The sequence below is a fragment of the Acomys minous genome (genome assembly GCF_964271855.1).
Source record: "Acomys minous genome assembly, chromosome: 1".
Classification (NCBI taxonomy): domain Eukaryota; kingdom Metazoa; phylum Chordata; class Mammalia; order Rodentia; family Muridae; genus Acomys; species Acomys minous.
Genome location: NC_140483.1, coordinates 173438802 through 173455348, shown reverse-complemented (window position 1 = coordinate 173455348; position 16547 = coordinate 173438802). Strand labels below are relative to the sequence as shown.

The following is a 16547-nucleotide window of genomic DNA, read 5'->3' as shown; positions in this document are numbered from 1 at the left end:
TCTCAAACTATTTCACAAAATAGAAGCAGAAGGAACATTGCCAAATTCATTCTATAAAGCCCCTGTCACCCTGATAGCTAAACCACAAAAAAGACCCAACCAAGAAAGAAAATTTCAGACCAATTTCCCTTAAGCACATTGGCACAAAAAATACTCAATAAAATACTAGCAAACTGAATCCAAGAACACATTACAATTATCATCCACCATGATCAAGTAGGCTTCATCCCAGGGAGGCAGGGATGGTTCAATGTACAAAAATCCATAAATGTAATACACCATATTTTTTAAAACTGGGAAAAAAACACATGATCATCTCCTTCAATGCTGAAAAAGCATTTGACAAAATCCCAACACCCTTTCATGTTAAAAGTCTTACAGAGATCAGGAATACAATGCACATACCTAAACATAATAAAGGCAGTATACAGCAATCCAATAACCAACATCAAATTAAATGGAGAGAAACTTAAAACAATCCCACTGATATTAGAAACAAGACAAGGCTGCCCACTCTCTCCAGATCTCTTCAATATAGTACTTGAAGTCATAGTTAGAGAAATAAGACAGATAAATGAGATCAAGAGGACACAAATTGGAAAGGAAGAAGTAAAAGTATCACTATTCACAGATGATATGATAGTATATATAAGTGACTCAAAAAATTCTACCAGAAAACTTCTACAACTGATAAACACCTTCAGCAAAGTGGCTGGATACAAAATTAACTCCAAAAACTCAGTAGCCCTCTTGTATATAAATGACAAAGCAATTAAGGAAACAACATCCTTTACAATAGCCACAAATAATATAAAGTATCTTTGCGTGAATCTAACCAAGCAAATGAAAGACCTGTATAACAAGAATTTCATTTCTCTTAAGAAAGAAAATATAAGAAGATGGAAAGATCTCCCATGCTTATGGATCAGCAGGATCAACACACTAAAAATGGTCATCTTACCAAAAGCAATCTACAGACTCAATGCAATTCCCATAAAAATTCCAACACAATTCTTTGGAGACCTTGAAAGAACAATTCTCAACTTCATATAAAAAAAATGAGATAGCTAAAACAATCATACACAATAAAAGAATTTCCGGTGGTATCTCCATCCCTGACTCCAAGCAGTACTACAGAACAATAGTAATAAAAAACCACATGGTATTGTTATAAAAACAGACATATCGGCTGGGCGTGGTGGTGCACGCCTTTAATCCCAGCACTTGGGAGGCAGAGGCAGGTGGATTGCTGTGAGTTCGAGGCCAGCCTGGTCTACAAAGCAAGTCCAGGACAGCCAAGGCTACACAGAGAAACCTTGTCTCAGAAAAAAAAAAAAAACAGACATGTCAATCAATGGAATTGAATCTAAGACCCAGAAATAACCTGACATACCTACAGACACTTGATTTTTGACAAAGAAGCCAAAACTATATAATGGGAAAAAGAAACTATCTTCAACATTTGTAGCTGGTCTAACTGAATGTCTGCATATAGAAAAATGCAAATAGATCTGTAATGTAAGTTTTGGTTTCTTAAAAAAAAAACTTTGTTATGTTACATAAACATGTTTTTGTTTTAATCCCAAGTGTTAGATTTTAGTTTGGGCTTTAGTTTGATCACAATTGATAATTGCCCTGTGTGGGGTATGGTCTTTGCCAGCTGCAGTTAGTTTAATTCTGAGGACTGAAAGGGTATAGAAAGTGGGGGTTTGGAGAAGATGGAAAGAGAGAGAAAAGGTGACAATTTGGAAGAGACAGAGAGAAGGCTTCAAGGAACACTTGGAAGATGGTGCTCCCAAAAAGAGAGGAGGGGACTGAGAAAGAGAGAACTGGGAAAGAGAAATGAAATCAGTATGGAGGCAGCTCTGGGATGAGCCAGAAACCTATGACAAAGGAAACTCCAAGGAATCTATGAGGATGACTCTAGCTAAAACTCCTAGAAACATGGGATATGACCTTTGAAGTAGCCACCTCCAGCAACCATACAACACTTCCAATGGAGGGATGGGAACAACAGCCCATCCACAAAACCTTCCATACAAAATTTGTCCTGCCTACAAGATGTGCATGGATAAAGATGGAACAGAAATTGAGGGAATAACCAACCAATGACTGGCCAAACTTGAGACCCATGCCATGAGAGAGCACCCACCCTTGACACTATTAATGACACTCTGCCATACTACAGACAGGAGCCTAGCATAGCTGTCCTCTGGGAGGATTCACCTAACAGTTGATAGAAACAGATGCAGAAACCCACAGCCAAACATTAGGTACAGCTCAAAGAATCTTGTGGAAGAGGGAAACAAAGGATTGAAGGAGCCAGAGGTCAAGGACACCACAAGAAAACCTACAGAATTAACTAATCTGGCCCATGGGGGCTCATACACTCTGAACCACCAACCAAAGAGTTTGTATGAGACAGACCTAGGCCCCTACACATATGTCACAGATGTGCAGCTGGGTTCTCATGTGGGTCCCCTAACAGCAGGAGCAGGGGCTGCCTCTGACTCTGTACCCTGGCTTTGGATCCCTTTCCCCTACCTGGGCTGCCTTGTCTAGCCTCGATAAGAGAAGATGTGCCTAGTTCTACCTCAACTTGATACGCCACGGCAGCAGGCCTCCTGCCTCAGAGGAGAAAGGCAGGGGGAGAAGGGAAGGTGCAATTGGGATGTAAAATAAATTAATGAATGAATGAAATGAAGCAAAAAAAAAAAAAAGAGCGATATTTACATGAGCTAAACCAGTACTAATGCCATTAATATTATTATTCTTTGTGAACAATAGCAACTAATAATTTTTTTATCAAATTTTTAGAATAAAATATTTGTTGATCCATCAGTATTGAAGATGTCCAACAAAATTTTTAAACGCTTTAGACAAAATCCAATAGAACATTTGAAGCAAAAATATTATCAAAGAACACTGACTTTACCCAAGCAAAAGAATCAAAACGCACTTCTAACATTCTATCTAGTGAGAGCCATCATTGTTATTATGCAGTAAGCTAAGTCCCCAAAGCACAGACGGTGTTCACATGACTTTTCAATCATAAGTTCTTCAGAGAATAAAACATTCTTTTCAGCAAAACCTCGTGAGAACTAGAATTCCCTTTTCAATATATGGTCTCTCCTAGAGCTTGAACTAAAGATTACTGAGTGGCAGGAAAACAAATCTCAAGAAATGATGGACTTAAGGAAATTTCATTGAAGAAAACACAAGGCAAGTCATAATAATAGCAATTTGAAAATGAAAATTCCCCTGTTTCAAAAGAAGAGAGTAGCAAACAAAACTCAGCTTTGTCTGCCAGACCCGCTGCAGCTACTGCACTTTGGGCTGGTTTTAATGAGCAAAATTGTTAAGCAGGTTAAACTAGAAATACAGTTTAACTGATTGCTCAATTCACAGATTTTAAAACCAAAAGCTACATTTTTTAATTTAAAAATGTAAAGCTTTTTTTTTTTTAGCATACATATGCGAGCCCAGCAGAGGGCATAGGAGCCATTAGAGTTGGAATTACTGGGAAGTGTGAGCCACCCAATGTGGGTCCTATGAAAGAGTGGCAGACACCTAACAGCTGTCTCTCCATCCTCTAAATCAATGTATTTTAAAGGTAAATTCTCCCAATATTCATGTCTTATGATCATGTGAATATAAAACTAATTTTCTTCGCTCTTTAAGTGTCCTTTGTTGGGGCCAGGCGTGGTGGCGCACACCTTTAATCCCAGCACTCCAGAGGCAGAGGTAGGTGGATCACTGTGAGTTTGAGGCCAGCCTGGTCTACAAAGTGAGTCCAGGACAGCCAAGGCTACACAGAGAGACCCTGTCTCGAAAAAACATAAAACAAAAAGTGTCCTATATTGAAACTCAATTCTGTAACATTAAGAACCAAATACCAATAACTTATTAGCCAGACAATGAATAAGACTTTCAGTGTAATTAAACTCACCTGGAAAAAAAAAGAAAGCCAGGTGGTGGTAGCAGATGCCTGTAATCCCAGCGTTGGGAGGCAGGCGGATCTCTGAGTTCAAGGCCAGCCTGGTCTACAGAATGAGCTCCAGGACAGCCAAGGCTACACAGAGAAACCCTGTCTTGAAGAAAAAGAAATCACCTGGGTTTTAAACACTTCCAAAAAAAGGGCTGGGTATGGGATGCACACCTTTGATCCCAGCACTTGAGAGGCAGGCAGATAGAGCGCTGTGAGTTTGAGGCCAGCCTGATCTACATAGTCACTTCGCAATTGTAAGTTTGAGGCCAGCCAGAACTACATAGTGATGCCCTGAGGGGGAAAAGTTTGGGCATTTACCCAGTTCAGACTTTTCCAAAAATATGTTCTATATCTACAGTACCTGTCTTGAAACAGAAAAGCAATGCTTTGTGGGTGCTTTACCAACACTTTGCATAGCCTTGGCTAGCTTATCTCTAAATTCTCCTTCAGCTCAAAGTCTTAGTCTATGCTGTGCCAGGTTACACAGTGTTACTCTTGTCTCAAGACTTCCAGAAGTCTTTCTATCTTATGAATAGCATCATGGCTTCACCAGAAAACTAATGAGGAATGTGGCTGTAATTTTTCTCTTCCAATGCAGCAGGGAAAATTAAGAGCAAGACTTGAATAACGGTCCTGAGCAGGAACTACCAAAACTAGAAATGCGCTGTTAGCATGAGGACAAGACTAGCCATGAGTAGTTTATGTTGTCTATTTATGCCCTATAAAAATACCAATACCTATGATTTTAAATTTTTCAGAAAGATTACATAAGACCATGAAAACAATTTTGTTCCAGCTAATAAGCTGAAAAAGAAAGAGGTAAAGGTTTCCTTATGAGTCAACTGCTCTTCATAAGAAAGTATTAATTCAAAGCATCACCCAGAGTTTTAAGATACAACACTATAAAATTTTTATTTTGTGGCTTTAAACTTTTAATCTGATACTTTTTACTTCTCTTTTCTTTTCCTGTTTTGGGGGGGTGTGCGCATGCACCTGTGAAGGTGTGGCATCTATACATGTGGAAGCCCGAGGTTGATGCCAGGCATCATCCTTGGCTGCCCTTCTACCTTACTGAAGGCACAGTCAATCAAAACACAGTCACCAATATTGCCAGGGTCACCCACTACCTGGCCTTCATCTGTGGAGAACAAAATCAATAAAAGAATATGTAAAAAAAAATACTTAAATAACTTTATACCATAATAAGAAAGAAAACAAAAGTATAGGTACCCTACATGGATGGATACCACCAATCCCAGAAGCCATGAGTGTAAAATCCCAGCGGCAGGTGTGGGATTGGTCAGGAAGGTCTGATGCCCTAAGAACAGTACAGGCCGACTACGCTTGGTTGCTCACAGAACTAGATGGAAACGCCCTAATGCTGAAGACACCATGCACATTGGTTGCAGGACACAGCATGATCAATATGGAACCAAACTGGAAGCTCTCTCCCTGCTGGCTGTTGTACATGGTGCCAGAAAGTGCAACCCAGGCTACAGGGGAGAATGCTCATCAACAGCTTTACCCAGCTGGAGAGCTTGAGTGCTAGAATATCAGCAAGATGTGCCCACCGGCACAATAGGCTTGACTTGTGGGACTGTTCTAGTTTCATCTCCACGGCTGTGATTAAAACACTCTGACCAAAAGCAGGAGAGGAGAGGAGAGGGCTTATTCCAGATTCCAGGGTGCTGTACATCACTGAGGGGAGCTGGGGCAGGCACTTAAGCAGAAACCATGAAGGACTGCTGCTTACTGGCCAGCTTGCTCATCCCTACGTAGCTTTCTTACATCCCAGGAGCACCTTCCCAGGGAGCAGTGTCACCCACAGCAGACAGGGTCTACATCAATTAACAATCAGGACAACCCCTACAGATAGGCCCACAGGCCAAGCTGGGCACTCTTCTCCTGATACCCCCCTCTCAGGGGCAACTAGGCTGTGTCAGGCTAACAGTTAAAACCAACTGGGACAAGAGGTAACCAAGTGTCCTGTGACTGGATTTGAGGGCCAATACAAGAGGAGAGACTTCATGTCTGCTTCCAAAACCTGGTCAAAAATTCTTATCTGGGAAGGTCATAGGTCCTAAGGGAAAGTGACCATTGTCGTTTTATTAAATTGATAGGATGTCAAAGCACCTTCTAAATAGCTGTGTGCTGTTCTTGTCCATGATCACTGCTTCTTTTTGCAGTGGATGGATGTGAATGGAGTTTGGTGAAAATGCTAAGAATACGTGACCTCTGAGTGTCCAACCCTTGGACATTTACCTCCCCCATTCCACAGCTCAGAGAACGCTGTAGAAGGGGGGTGGGGGGGCAGAAAGAAAACAAAAGCTGGATGACAGACAGGAGAGCTTTGAAATGCTGTCCTCTAGGCATGACATGGCCATGGCAACCATGGACGTACAGGAAGGGCAGTTGCCTGCACCTGGACTGCTAAATCTTGACTATGCCTGTCAACTGTCAGTCATAGATGGAGGAGGGGCTCCTGGAGCCCTGTGCCTCCATGGGGAAGTATTAGCTACTTAGAAATGCTGGAAGAGTGAGACAGTAACTGTCTTTCAGTTGTGTAGCTACTGCTGCGCCCACTGTTCCAAAGGATAGTTCCACACTCACGCTCATGTGGACAGCCCTGGTTAAACGGAGTGGGTCACAAAACTGAACAAAAGATGTGAAAAGGACCTTGTAGGGAGAGTGGGGTTGATGGTAATGGAAGGAAATATGAAAGGGTGAGAGTGAGAGTCATTCTGGTGAATTGTGTGTGTGTGTGTGTGTGTGTGTGTGTGTGTGTGTGTGTGTGTGTGTGTGTTAAACTATGAAAATGAACTATATTAAGAAAAACAAATAAATAATATAAAAATCCACTAGTTTTCAGCTTCCTGTCTTTTTATTATCAAAGTATAAGATTTACTGAAGGCAATGATGGAAGAATAAGAAAATCAAAAGAATATGACAATAAAATCTAGGAAGTACAATAAATTATTAACTTTGTAGAATAAAAATTATACTCCTAAGAAATAGTATTTTCGTTCAATAATTTTTCAGCAAATGATATTTAAGTTTCCTAATGCAGTCAGGTAAGGAAATACAGAACAATACTTTTAAACAGGATCTGCCGAATGGCTCAGTGGGTAAAAGCAGCTGCTGCCATGACCTGACACTCTGAGTTTGATGCCCAGAACCCACAGTAGAAGGGGAGAAGCGACTTCCTAAAGCTGTCCTCTGACCTCCACCACACTCACACATACAGCCATAATAAATAAAGGGAAATTTTAAAAAGAAGCAGAAAACACAAAAAGTATTGGGGCTGCAGACATAAACTCAGTGGTACAGCACTTGCCTAACACACAAAGGCCACGATTTGAAGCCTCAGGACTCCAGAAACAAACAACAACAAAAACTAAAGTTGAAAGAGAAAGGTAATGGGAAAGGAAAAAAGCAAAGAGATTTAAGACATATTAAAAAAAAAAGGCAAAATGATAAATGTGTATGAAAATGCCAAAATGAAACTATGATGGTTACTCTCACTGTCACCATGATAAGACGAACCTCTGGGCATGACTATGAGGGATAAGGTTCACCTGCGATGCGCCATTTCCTGGGCTGGATCCTGCTCAGCCCAGGCAGTCATCACTCTGCAGATGAGCTGTCACCAACGCCCTCAAGTCCTGCTGCTGAGGGACTCCCTCATCAGCAAGGACTTTAGCTGGAACTATTTTGACTGTGAGTCAAAATAAACATTTTCTCCCTTAAGTCACATTTGTTGGTATTTAATTACAGCAATAGAAAAAATAACATAGACAGAAACTGTACTAACTTTAAAATAACAATAAGATACAAAGAATTTGGGAGACCGAGGAATAGAAAACATTATTAGTGTGAACCACATAAACTGCGTATTGCTTAGGTTGTAACCCAGTAACTTTTTTTTAACATCTCACAAGTTCTGCAACTGCGTTTAGTGACCTATCAAGCTTTAAAGGAACAACTAGTCTACACTTTTCAGCACCCTTACCAAAACAGTTGTGTTTAATAGGAAGACCGCCAACCAAACAAAGGTTACCGGTGTGCTACAACTTGCCTCAGACTATCCATTAACATGCAAATGTCAAATTAAAATTAAAAAAATATTTTGCAACCAAGTACACTTTCTGATCACAAAACACCCATCAACTGTGGTAAATTAACTTAGTCTTGCTTTTTTTAGTCTACTTATTAAAGCTCCAGGACAGAACCAGAAGAATCTGAGCAACTTACATCAGTAATAACATCTGAACTCTGTACTCTTACATCTGGCCCACTTTCCAAATTACTGAGAACGTTTAGTAACAAGCAGACCAAACTCAGCAATCAGCTCAGCCACCCTCAGGCATGTTTCTCTACCAATTCAAGCCTTTTGAACTAAGAGTTAAGAACTAAGACACGCAAAAAAACAAACAACAAAAAACAAAAACAAAACCCCACAGCTCAGTGGTTGAGTGCTTGCCGAGAATGCAGGAGTCTAAATACAAACTGTGGGGGAAACAGAACGTTGCTTCCCATTGCAGTGACTCTGGAGCACACTAACTAGGAAGGTCTTAACTTTCCAAATCCCACATTCGGTGACAAATGATCCACAAGACAAGCAGGATTATCTCCGGAATCTGAGCATACCAACCATCTTAGGGGCTATATATAATGTTGCAACATTTGAAAATACTGAAGAGGACCCGGAGAGATGGCTCAGAGGTTAAGAACACAGACTGTTCTTCTAGAGGTCCTCAGGTCACTTCCCAGCACCCACATAATGGCTCACAACTCTCTGTAGCTGCAGTCCCGGGGCTCCAACACCCTCTTCTGTACTCCTTAGACACTTGCACGAATGTAGCACGTAATCTTACATTCAGACCACAGCTCCTACATACACAAAATGTTTTTTAAAATCTCAAAAATATTTTTTAAATACTGAAAAGTTTTAATTGTATAATTACCCTTATTCTTTGAAGCATTCATTGACTTGGCCACTAATTTGGGGTTTGTTTGTTTGTTTGTTTGTTTGTTTGTTTGTTTTAGATATATTTATTTATCATGTACACAGTGTTCTACCTGCATGTGTGCCTGTATGCCAGAAGACACTGGATCTCACAGATGGTTATGAGCCATCATGTGGTTGCTGGGAATTGAACTCAGGACCTCTTGAAAAGCAGTCAGTACTCTTAACTTCTGAGCCATCTTTCCACCCCAGCCACTAATTCTTAATATAATCTTTTCTCTATATTTTTGAAAAGCAAAAATAATATTCTTTCTCCTCAATATAAAATCTCTAAGAGCAGAGGGGCATAGCTGGAAGGGTGGCCCCTGAGACGTGTGTATGGTGAAACAAGGCTTAGGGATGTACAGCCTTCTTCCCCACTGTGCTTCCCAGCAAACCTTACAGAGATACAAGCATTTGTTAATGGACAACAAAGAGCACTGTGGTCATCATGAATACAAAAGTATAAACTGAAAAGTAAAAATTACGAACAGACATGTTACAGAGCCAGGAAATTTCTAACAGATGAAAGGAAACGGGCTAGAAAGGCTAAACGAAGAGCCCTGGGTTACATGACAGGACACAAGAGCCCTGGGTTACATGACAGGACACAAGAGCCCTGGGTTACATGACAGGACACAAGAGCCCTGGGTTACATGACAGGACACAAGAGCCCTGGGTTACATGACAGGACACATTCTAACCCATCAGGGAGACAAAGGGCAGTTCACAGGAACATATCAATGTCTTAGAAATAAATTATGTAGTAACTAGCTTACAATAATCAATTTGATTAGATGTTTATATAATGTAATATAAATGTACAAATTATTAGAAATGATGTCGCTAAAATTATCAGATCTGTTGATTATAAATCCCAATTATCCTCCATTCAAGTATAATCAGTCTATGCACTTCAAGCAAAAAAAAAAAAAGAGAGAGAAATAATAACACTTGAACACATTTAAAATATTCTAAATTCAGAATTGATATTAATTCAGTTGGTTTTTTCCCAACTGTTCCAAGTTAGGGAGTTTTTATTATGTATATATTTGATGTTGTCAGTACAAGTACTTCCAGTTTGAAATTTCTAACAGTGTCACTAAAATTACTTTCATACTATTATCTCATGATACACGGCAGGGGATAAACTTGCTACACATCAAATATGGCCCAATAAAGTCATTGCCATAGGGTTTTTATCTTTATCCTTACCATTACAAGTTCCTCCTGTAGCTCACTGCAACTTTTTTCATTATATTGGAGTCTCTTTGAAAGATCTAAAATTACTTTCTTCTGTTCTTCGATCTCTTCATTTAGTTTCTTGTTTTTGGAGAAATATTCTCTTTCTAATCTGAAAAGTTAAAAATGTCAGGTTTTTCAGATGTGCTTCTCTTTCACACAAGTAGGTGATGTTCTATGTCTACATGCCAAAAGTCTTTTTAATGCTCACTTTTCCTTTTCTCAAATTAAAAGGTTTATGCACCCTGAATGAGCGGCTTTAAGAGAATTCTACTTCTTTAACAGGAGGTATCTATCTGTACTGTGTCCACGGTAGTGAGCAAAAGAACCTGGAATAGTATTGATAGGGTCTTGCCATTATTTTTTTTTTTTTTTTTTTTTTTTGGTTTTTCGAGACAGGGTTTCTTTATGTAGCCTTGGCCATCCTGGACTCACTTTGTAGACCAGGCTGGCCTCGAACTTACAGCAATCCACCTGCCTCTGCCTCCCGAGTGCTGGGATTAAAGGCGCGCGCCACAACGCCCGGCTTTTTTTTTTTTTTTTTAAAGATGTATTTATTTATTATGTATACAGTGTTGTTCCTGCACGTAACACCTGCGCACCAGAGGAGGGCACCAGATCTCATTATAGATGGTGGTGAGCCACCATGTGGTTGCTGGGAATTGAACTCAGGACCTTTGGAAAAGCAGTTAGTGCTCTTAACCTCTGAGCCATCTCTCCAGCCCTTGCCATTATTTTTATAAACAAAGTCTACCCATCTTAATTCAGTCAACTCAGAAGCTGCCTCAAGATTGATCATGGGTGTGTGTGCATGTGTGTACATGTATGTGAATGTGTGTGAGCACATGTGTGCATATGTGTGGTGTGTTTATGCATGTGTGTGCATGTGTGTGTGTATGCATGTGTGTGTGTATGTGTATGCATGAGCACTCTAGCCCATGTGTTGCATGCTCATGAGTATGCAACTGAACACACCTGTGAGCTCGCAGCGGCCTCCTAGAGACAGTCTCACACTGACCCGGAAGCTCATCGTTCTTGCCTGGCTGGCTATCCCTGACTTCATGCATGGTGACAGGGATTCAGACTCAGCTTCTCATACTTCCAGAGCATGAGCTCTAAGTGACTAAGCCATCCTCTGAGCCCCCAAGAAAATTATCTCAAAATTAGCGATAAAGTTATTGACATACAACAGAAATGAAGCAAATGTTTGTATTCCTGCAAATTGAACTGACCTGGTGTATAGCAAATCCAAAAAGGAGAAACTCAAAATGTAGTTCCTTCACTTTGAGGGCATGTCTACTGCTCTAGTGGGTGGTGTGTACGTGGGGAAAGTCTGCTGCAATAGCCACCTTCCTTCAGAGCATCAGGCAACTTACACTCTGAGGGTTAAGAATCGCCTGAGTAAAATACACAATCACAAGGACAGCTGCACGTGGCCAGCACGCGTCTTCCCATAGAGCCACATGGATAACAAAGTGAACCACTCCTATCCGCTGCACCCGGGAGGAGCGCAAAAACACATTCCAGGAACCGTTCTGATTTTTGAAGTAACTGAGGTCACAGGACTCTTGTCTTGTTTCTCCTCACAGGACTCTATTAATGGACTGTGTTCCAACAAGGGCACAGAAATTTCTTTACAGAAAAAAATAATTCTTTACTATTTAAATGTTCAGGCCCATATTAAACTGTATTTACATTCATTTGGTTCCTTAGAAAGAGTTTCCCCATGTAGCTCCTTTTGGCCTGGTACTCCTTCTGTAATCTACTACTCTGGCTCACACTCACAGTGATCCTCTTTAGCCTCCCAAATCCTGCGATTATGGGGGAGAGTTGCCACACGCAGCTTTGTATATGCTCACGTGTACATATAACAAAAGACAGTTCATAAGTGTTACACTTTAAAAATTCACATGCATATGAATAACATTCATTCAATTAGTGTCACGGTTTTAGCCCGAGGTCTTCCTAGTAACAGCAGTAGACCCATCTCTTCTGTTTTAAGCAGTAACATGGGGGATTAGGGTGACTCTATGACAAAATCAGCAGTGCACTCAGGCTAAAGGAAAAATAAGCTAATTTTTTATGACTCTTGCCCATACTCCAAATAGACATTTTTTCCTCCAGGGCCAATGCAAACACGTGTTGCATATTGTCTTTTGAACCAAAGATATTCCAACATAACATAGCTAAATCTAATAAACGTGTATAGGAGATCTATTTGCTACACTTATAGCATGTAAATCTCCTGGGAAGTAAAACAAAACAATGAAAATGAATCAGGTATGTGAGGGGGAAGCAGGTGAGTCACACTGAGAAGAGGAAACAGGAAAGCCACTGCAGGGGGAGAGGAGCTGGACCAGGGTGGAAGGTTGGGATGGAAACAAGAGAGGTCAGATGTAGGGAGGATGAGGGGGAGGCGACTAGAATGGAGGTGGGGGCATCTCTGGGAAAAGCTAGGAACCTAGTGCGTGGAAACTCTCAGGGATCGATGAGGCTGACCATAGCTAAGGCTCCCAGTGATGGGGGATATGGATCCTGAACCAGCCATCTCATGTTGCCAGGCAAGACTTCCGGTGGAGGGAGCAGGACACCAACCCACCCACAAAACCTTCGACCTACAATTTGTCCTGCCTACAACATTTGCTGGAGTAAATGTGGGGCAGAAATGGTGGCAACAGCCAACCAATGACTAGGCCAGCTGGAGACCAGTGCTGACACTGCCTGGAGGGCCAAGAACAGAGGCTAGATAGCCCAGAGACCTAAGATAGAACCAAACACGAACGGGGAAAAAGTCAATGAAATGATCCCTATTGATATTGTGCTGTGCTCTGTATGCACTATAGGTTGGCGCCTAGCCCAACTGCCATCAGAGTGGCCTCACCCAGCAACGCATGGAAACAGATGCAGAGACCCGCAGCCGAACACTAGGCTTTGCTTGGGGAATCCTGTTGAAGAGGAGGAAGGAAGATTGTAGGAGCCAGAGGGGTCAAGGACACCACAAGAAAACCTACAGAAGCACCTAGCCTGGGTCTAGGGGGGGTCACAGAGACTGAACTGCCAACCAGGGAGCCTGAATGGAATGGACCTAGACCCTCCTCATACATGCTACAGTTATGTAGCTTGATCTTCCTGTGAGACTCCTAGCAGTGGGAGCAGTAGCTGTCTCTGACACTGTTGTCTGCCTTTGGGACTCTTTCCCCTTACTGGGTTGCCTTGTCTACTCTTAATAAAGAGGAGGTGCCTAGTCTTACTGTAACTTGATTTTTTTGTTGTTATGTCTTTGGGTTTTGTTTTTGTTTTTGTTTTTGAGACAGGGTTTCTCTCTGTAGCCTTGACTGTCCTGGACTCACTTTGTAGACCAGGCTGGCCTCGAACTCACAGGGACCCACCTGCCTCTGCCTCCCGAGTGCTGGGATTAAAGGCCTGCGCCACCACCACCTGACTGTAACTTGATATGCCATGGCTGGTTACTATCCATTGAGGATGGCCTTTTTCTCAAGACAAAGGAGGAGAAATGGATGGAAAGAGGGGAAGGGTATAAGGGACTGTGAGGAGAGGAGGGAAGGGAAACTGCAATGTAAAATAAAATTTAAATTTAAACTTGAAAAATAATAATAAAGGCTGGAGAGATGGCTCAGAGGTTAAGAATACTGGCTGCTCTTCCAGAGGTCCTGAGTTCAATTCCCAGCAACCACATAGTGGCTCACAACCATCTACAATGGGATCTGGTGCCCTCTTCTGGTTGGCAGGCACACATGCAGGCAGAACACTGTATGTAAAATAAATAAACCTTTTGAAATAATAATAAAATTAAACAAAAATGAAACGATATTTAAATCAAAAAGTAAATCCAAGAGTCCAAAATATAAATGGTCAAACTTCCAGACTGAAACAACCCACTGCCTGCCTAGCATCTGGAGATTTCTGGATACTGGATCAAGAGGAGAGTCTATAGAGCACAGAAGTCATACATATTATTATTATTATTTCATCATGCATCACAAAGTAAGTCTCTAGAAAGGCATATCATAAAGTAAAAGACCTTTTGTCTCTGGTTTCAGCTGCAGATGCTGTCAGTTTCCAGAGGAACAAAAAATCAAGAACCAAATGACATCCCACTTGTCCGGCACTTGAACTGACTAAATAGCCAACTGGCCTTTGAAAATGAGGTGAAGACCAAACGCCATTTTCAAAATGTGCCTGAGAACCCCCCTGAAATATAATTTCTCCAAGAAGCTACTTTACAAGGCAGCAAATCATACGCTGAGGGGCTCGCAATGGGAGAGAAGCCACAGGAATTCCAAGGAGGGTGTTAAAGACAGGTCCTCAGATGAGTACACACAGGAAATCTGAAAAGCCAGATGGAGAAAACAGAAAGGCCCCAGAGGGACACCTCAGGGAAAAAACACAGTAGGACAGAATTCCGGGTCTGTTAGACTTTAGGACAACCTGGAGGCTAGAGATACGGCTCGGCGTGAAGAGTGCTTGCTGCTCTCACGGAGGACCTGACATCGGGCAGCTCATAGCCATCTGTATGTCCCTGACAGCCTCCTCCAGCCTTCACAGCCATCCACATTCGCATGGCATACACTCACGCAGACACGGATACACACAAATAAAAACTACAAACATTAAGTTAAATTAAGAACAGTAAACACAATGGCACATGCCTTTATTCCCAGCACTTGGGAGGCAGAGACTGGTGGATCTCTGTTAGTTCAAGCCCAAGCTGATTTATATATATATATATATTTATAGCAAGTTCCAGACCAAACAAAGCTACTAAAAGACTTTTTCTCAAATAATAAACTAAAATAAAAATCAAGGAATATCTTCCATGATTGGTTAAACAAACCAACTTGCTGTATGTGTTAAGAGTTGTTTAGTCACAAGCTAATCCCATGCGTGAGGTAAGGATGACCTTCTCCCTCATTTGTTGATTCAGCAGCTTTCGCCCTCTCTCTTTGCTGCTTTATTAACCAAGTAGTAGTCTAGACATCAGGAACAAACATGAGCAAAGCATGCGGCAACAATAAAAAACAAAACATACAATAAGATTGCTGTAAAGAAAACTAAAGTCAAGTTACCAAAAAAAAAAAATGATGTAGGAAAAAGAGTGTGTTGAAGTCAAGAGCATCACTCTGGGAGAATAAGAGGCAGGAAGGAGCAAGCAAATGTTGTGTGAGAGAAGCAGACAGTGGAGCTCACTCACTAGAGGGTACCGCAAAATAACTAAAGGTACAAACAACAGCATGGAAGAACATGCATCGGAGTTTGTTTGTTTGTTTGTTTGTTTAGAGTTTTTTTGAGACAGAGATTCTCTGTGTGTAGCCTTGGCTATCCTCAACTTACTTGGTAGACCAGGCTGCCCTTGAACTCACAGTGATCCGCCTGCCTCTGCCTCCCGAGTGCTGGGATTAAAGGCGTGCACCACTCTAAAGTTGGGGGCTGGAGACATGGTTCAGCAATTAAGAGTACTTGCAAGAAAACTAGTTTCATTCCCAGCACCCATGCTGGGTATCTCCTCACCGCCTGTAGCTGCAGCTCCTGGGGCGCCAACACCATCTTCCGGCCCCCACCCACATGCACACCCCTTCTCACCCCACCCCCACCAACTGCCACCACCCTCCTCCTCTCATACACACACAATTGAAAATAAAATCTTTTCACAATAAAATACAATCTCTTTAAAAATAAAACATAAAGTTAACATCAAGGTAAACAGCAGTAAAACACTGAGCAATGGCGGAACATGCAAGGAGGCGGAAGTCAGGGACGAAGGCATCAAGCTGCTGTTCTCATGATCTTGGCAGTACTATTCACTCTTTAAACTATGTATTGGTGATAACTTGATACAAATCAATATTTTAACCAGAAATGACTAAAATTCAACAAATACAAAATTAAACTTATGCATCATTGGTGCCATCTTTAAAATTAAAAACCTAGGATTGGTGCTGGACAGATGGCTCAGCAGTTAGGAGCACTTGCTGCTCCTGCAGAGGACCTGGGTTCGTTTCCCAGCACGGTAGCTATCAACCACCGTCACTCTAGCTCCAGAAGAGCTGATACTTCTGGCCTCTGTGGGCACCGTGTGCACATAGTGCAGACACACACACACACACACACACACACACACACACACACACACAGGCAAAACGCCCATACACCTGAAATAAGGATAAATCCTAGGATGACTAAAATGAGGAGTAATGACCTTCCGTTAGGACTCTGATATAACCGAGCTACAACCGAGAAGAAATATGTAAGGAAAGAAACAGCGCAGGTTAGGGAGCGCCTGTGTCTGAATCC

At 41.6% G+C, this 16547-nt stretch overlaps 1 protein-coding gene across 7 annotated transcripts in view; it reads right to left on the bottom strand.

Annotated features, from left to right (window-relative positions):
• The window catches only part of CCDC171 (coiled-coil domain containing 171), a 304004-nt gene that overhangs the window by 226890 nt on the left and 60567 nt on the right, over window positions 1-16547 (bottom strand). For all 7 annotated transcript variants that reach the window (XM_084777633.1, XM_084777635.1, XM_084777632.1 and 4 more), the window contains one exon: window positions 10209-10347. In XM_084777633.1, the coding sequence (XP_084633759.1) occupies window positions 10209-10347 (139 nt within the window). The remainder of the gene's footprint in view (window positions 1-10208; window positions 10348-16547) is intronic.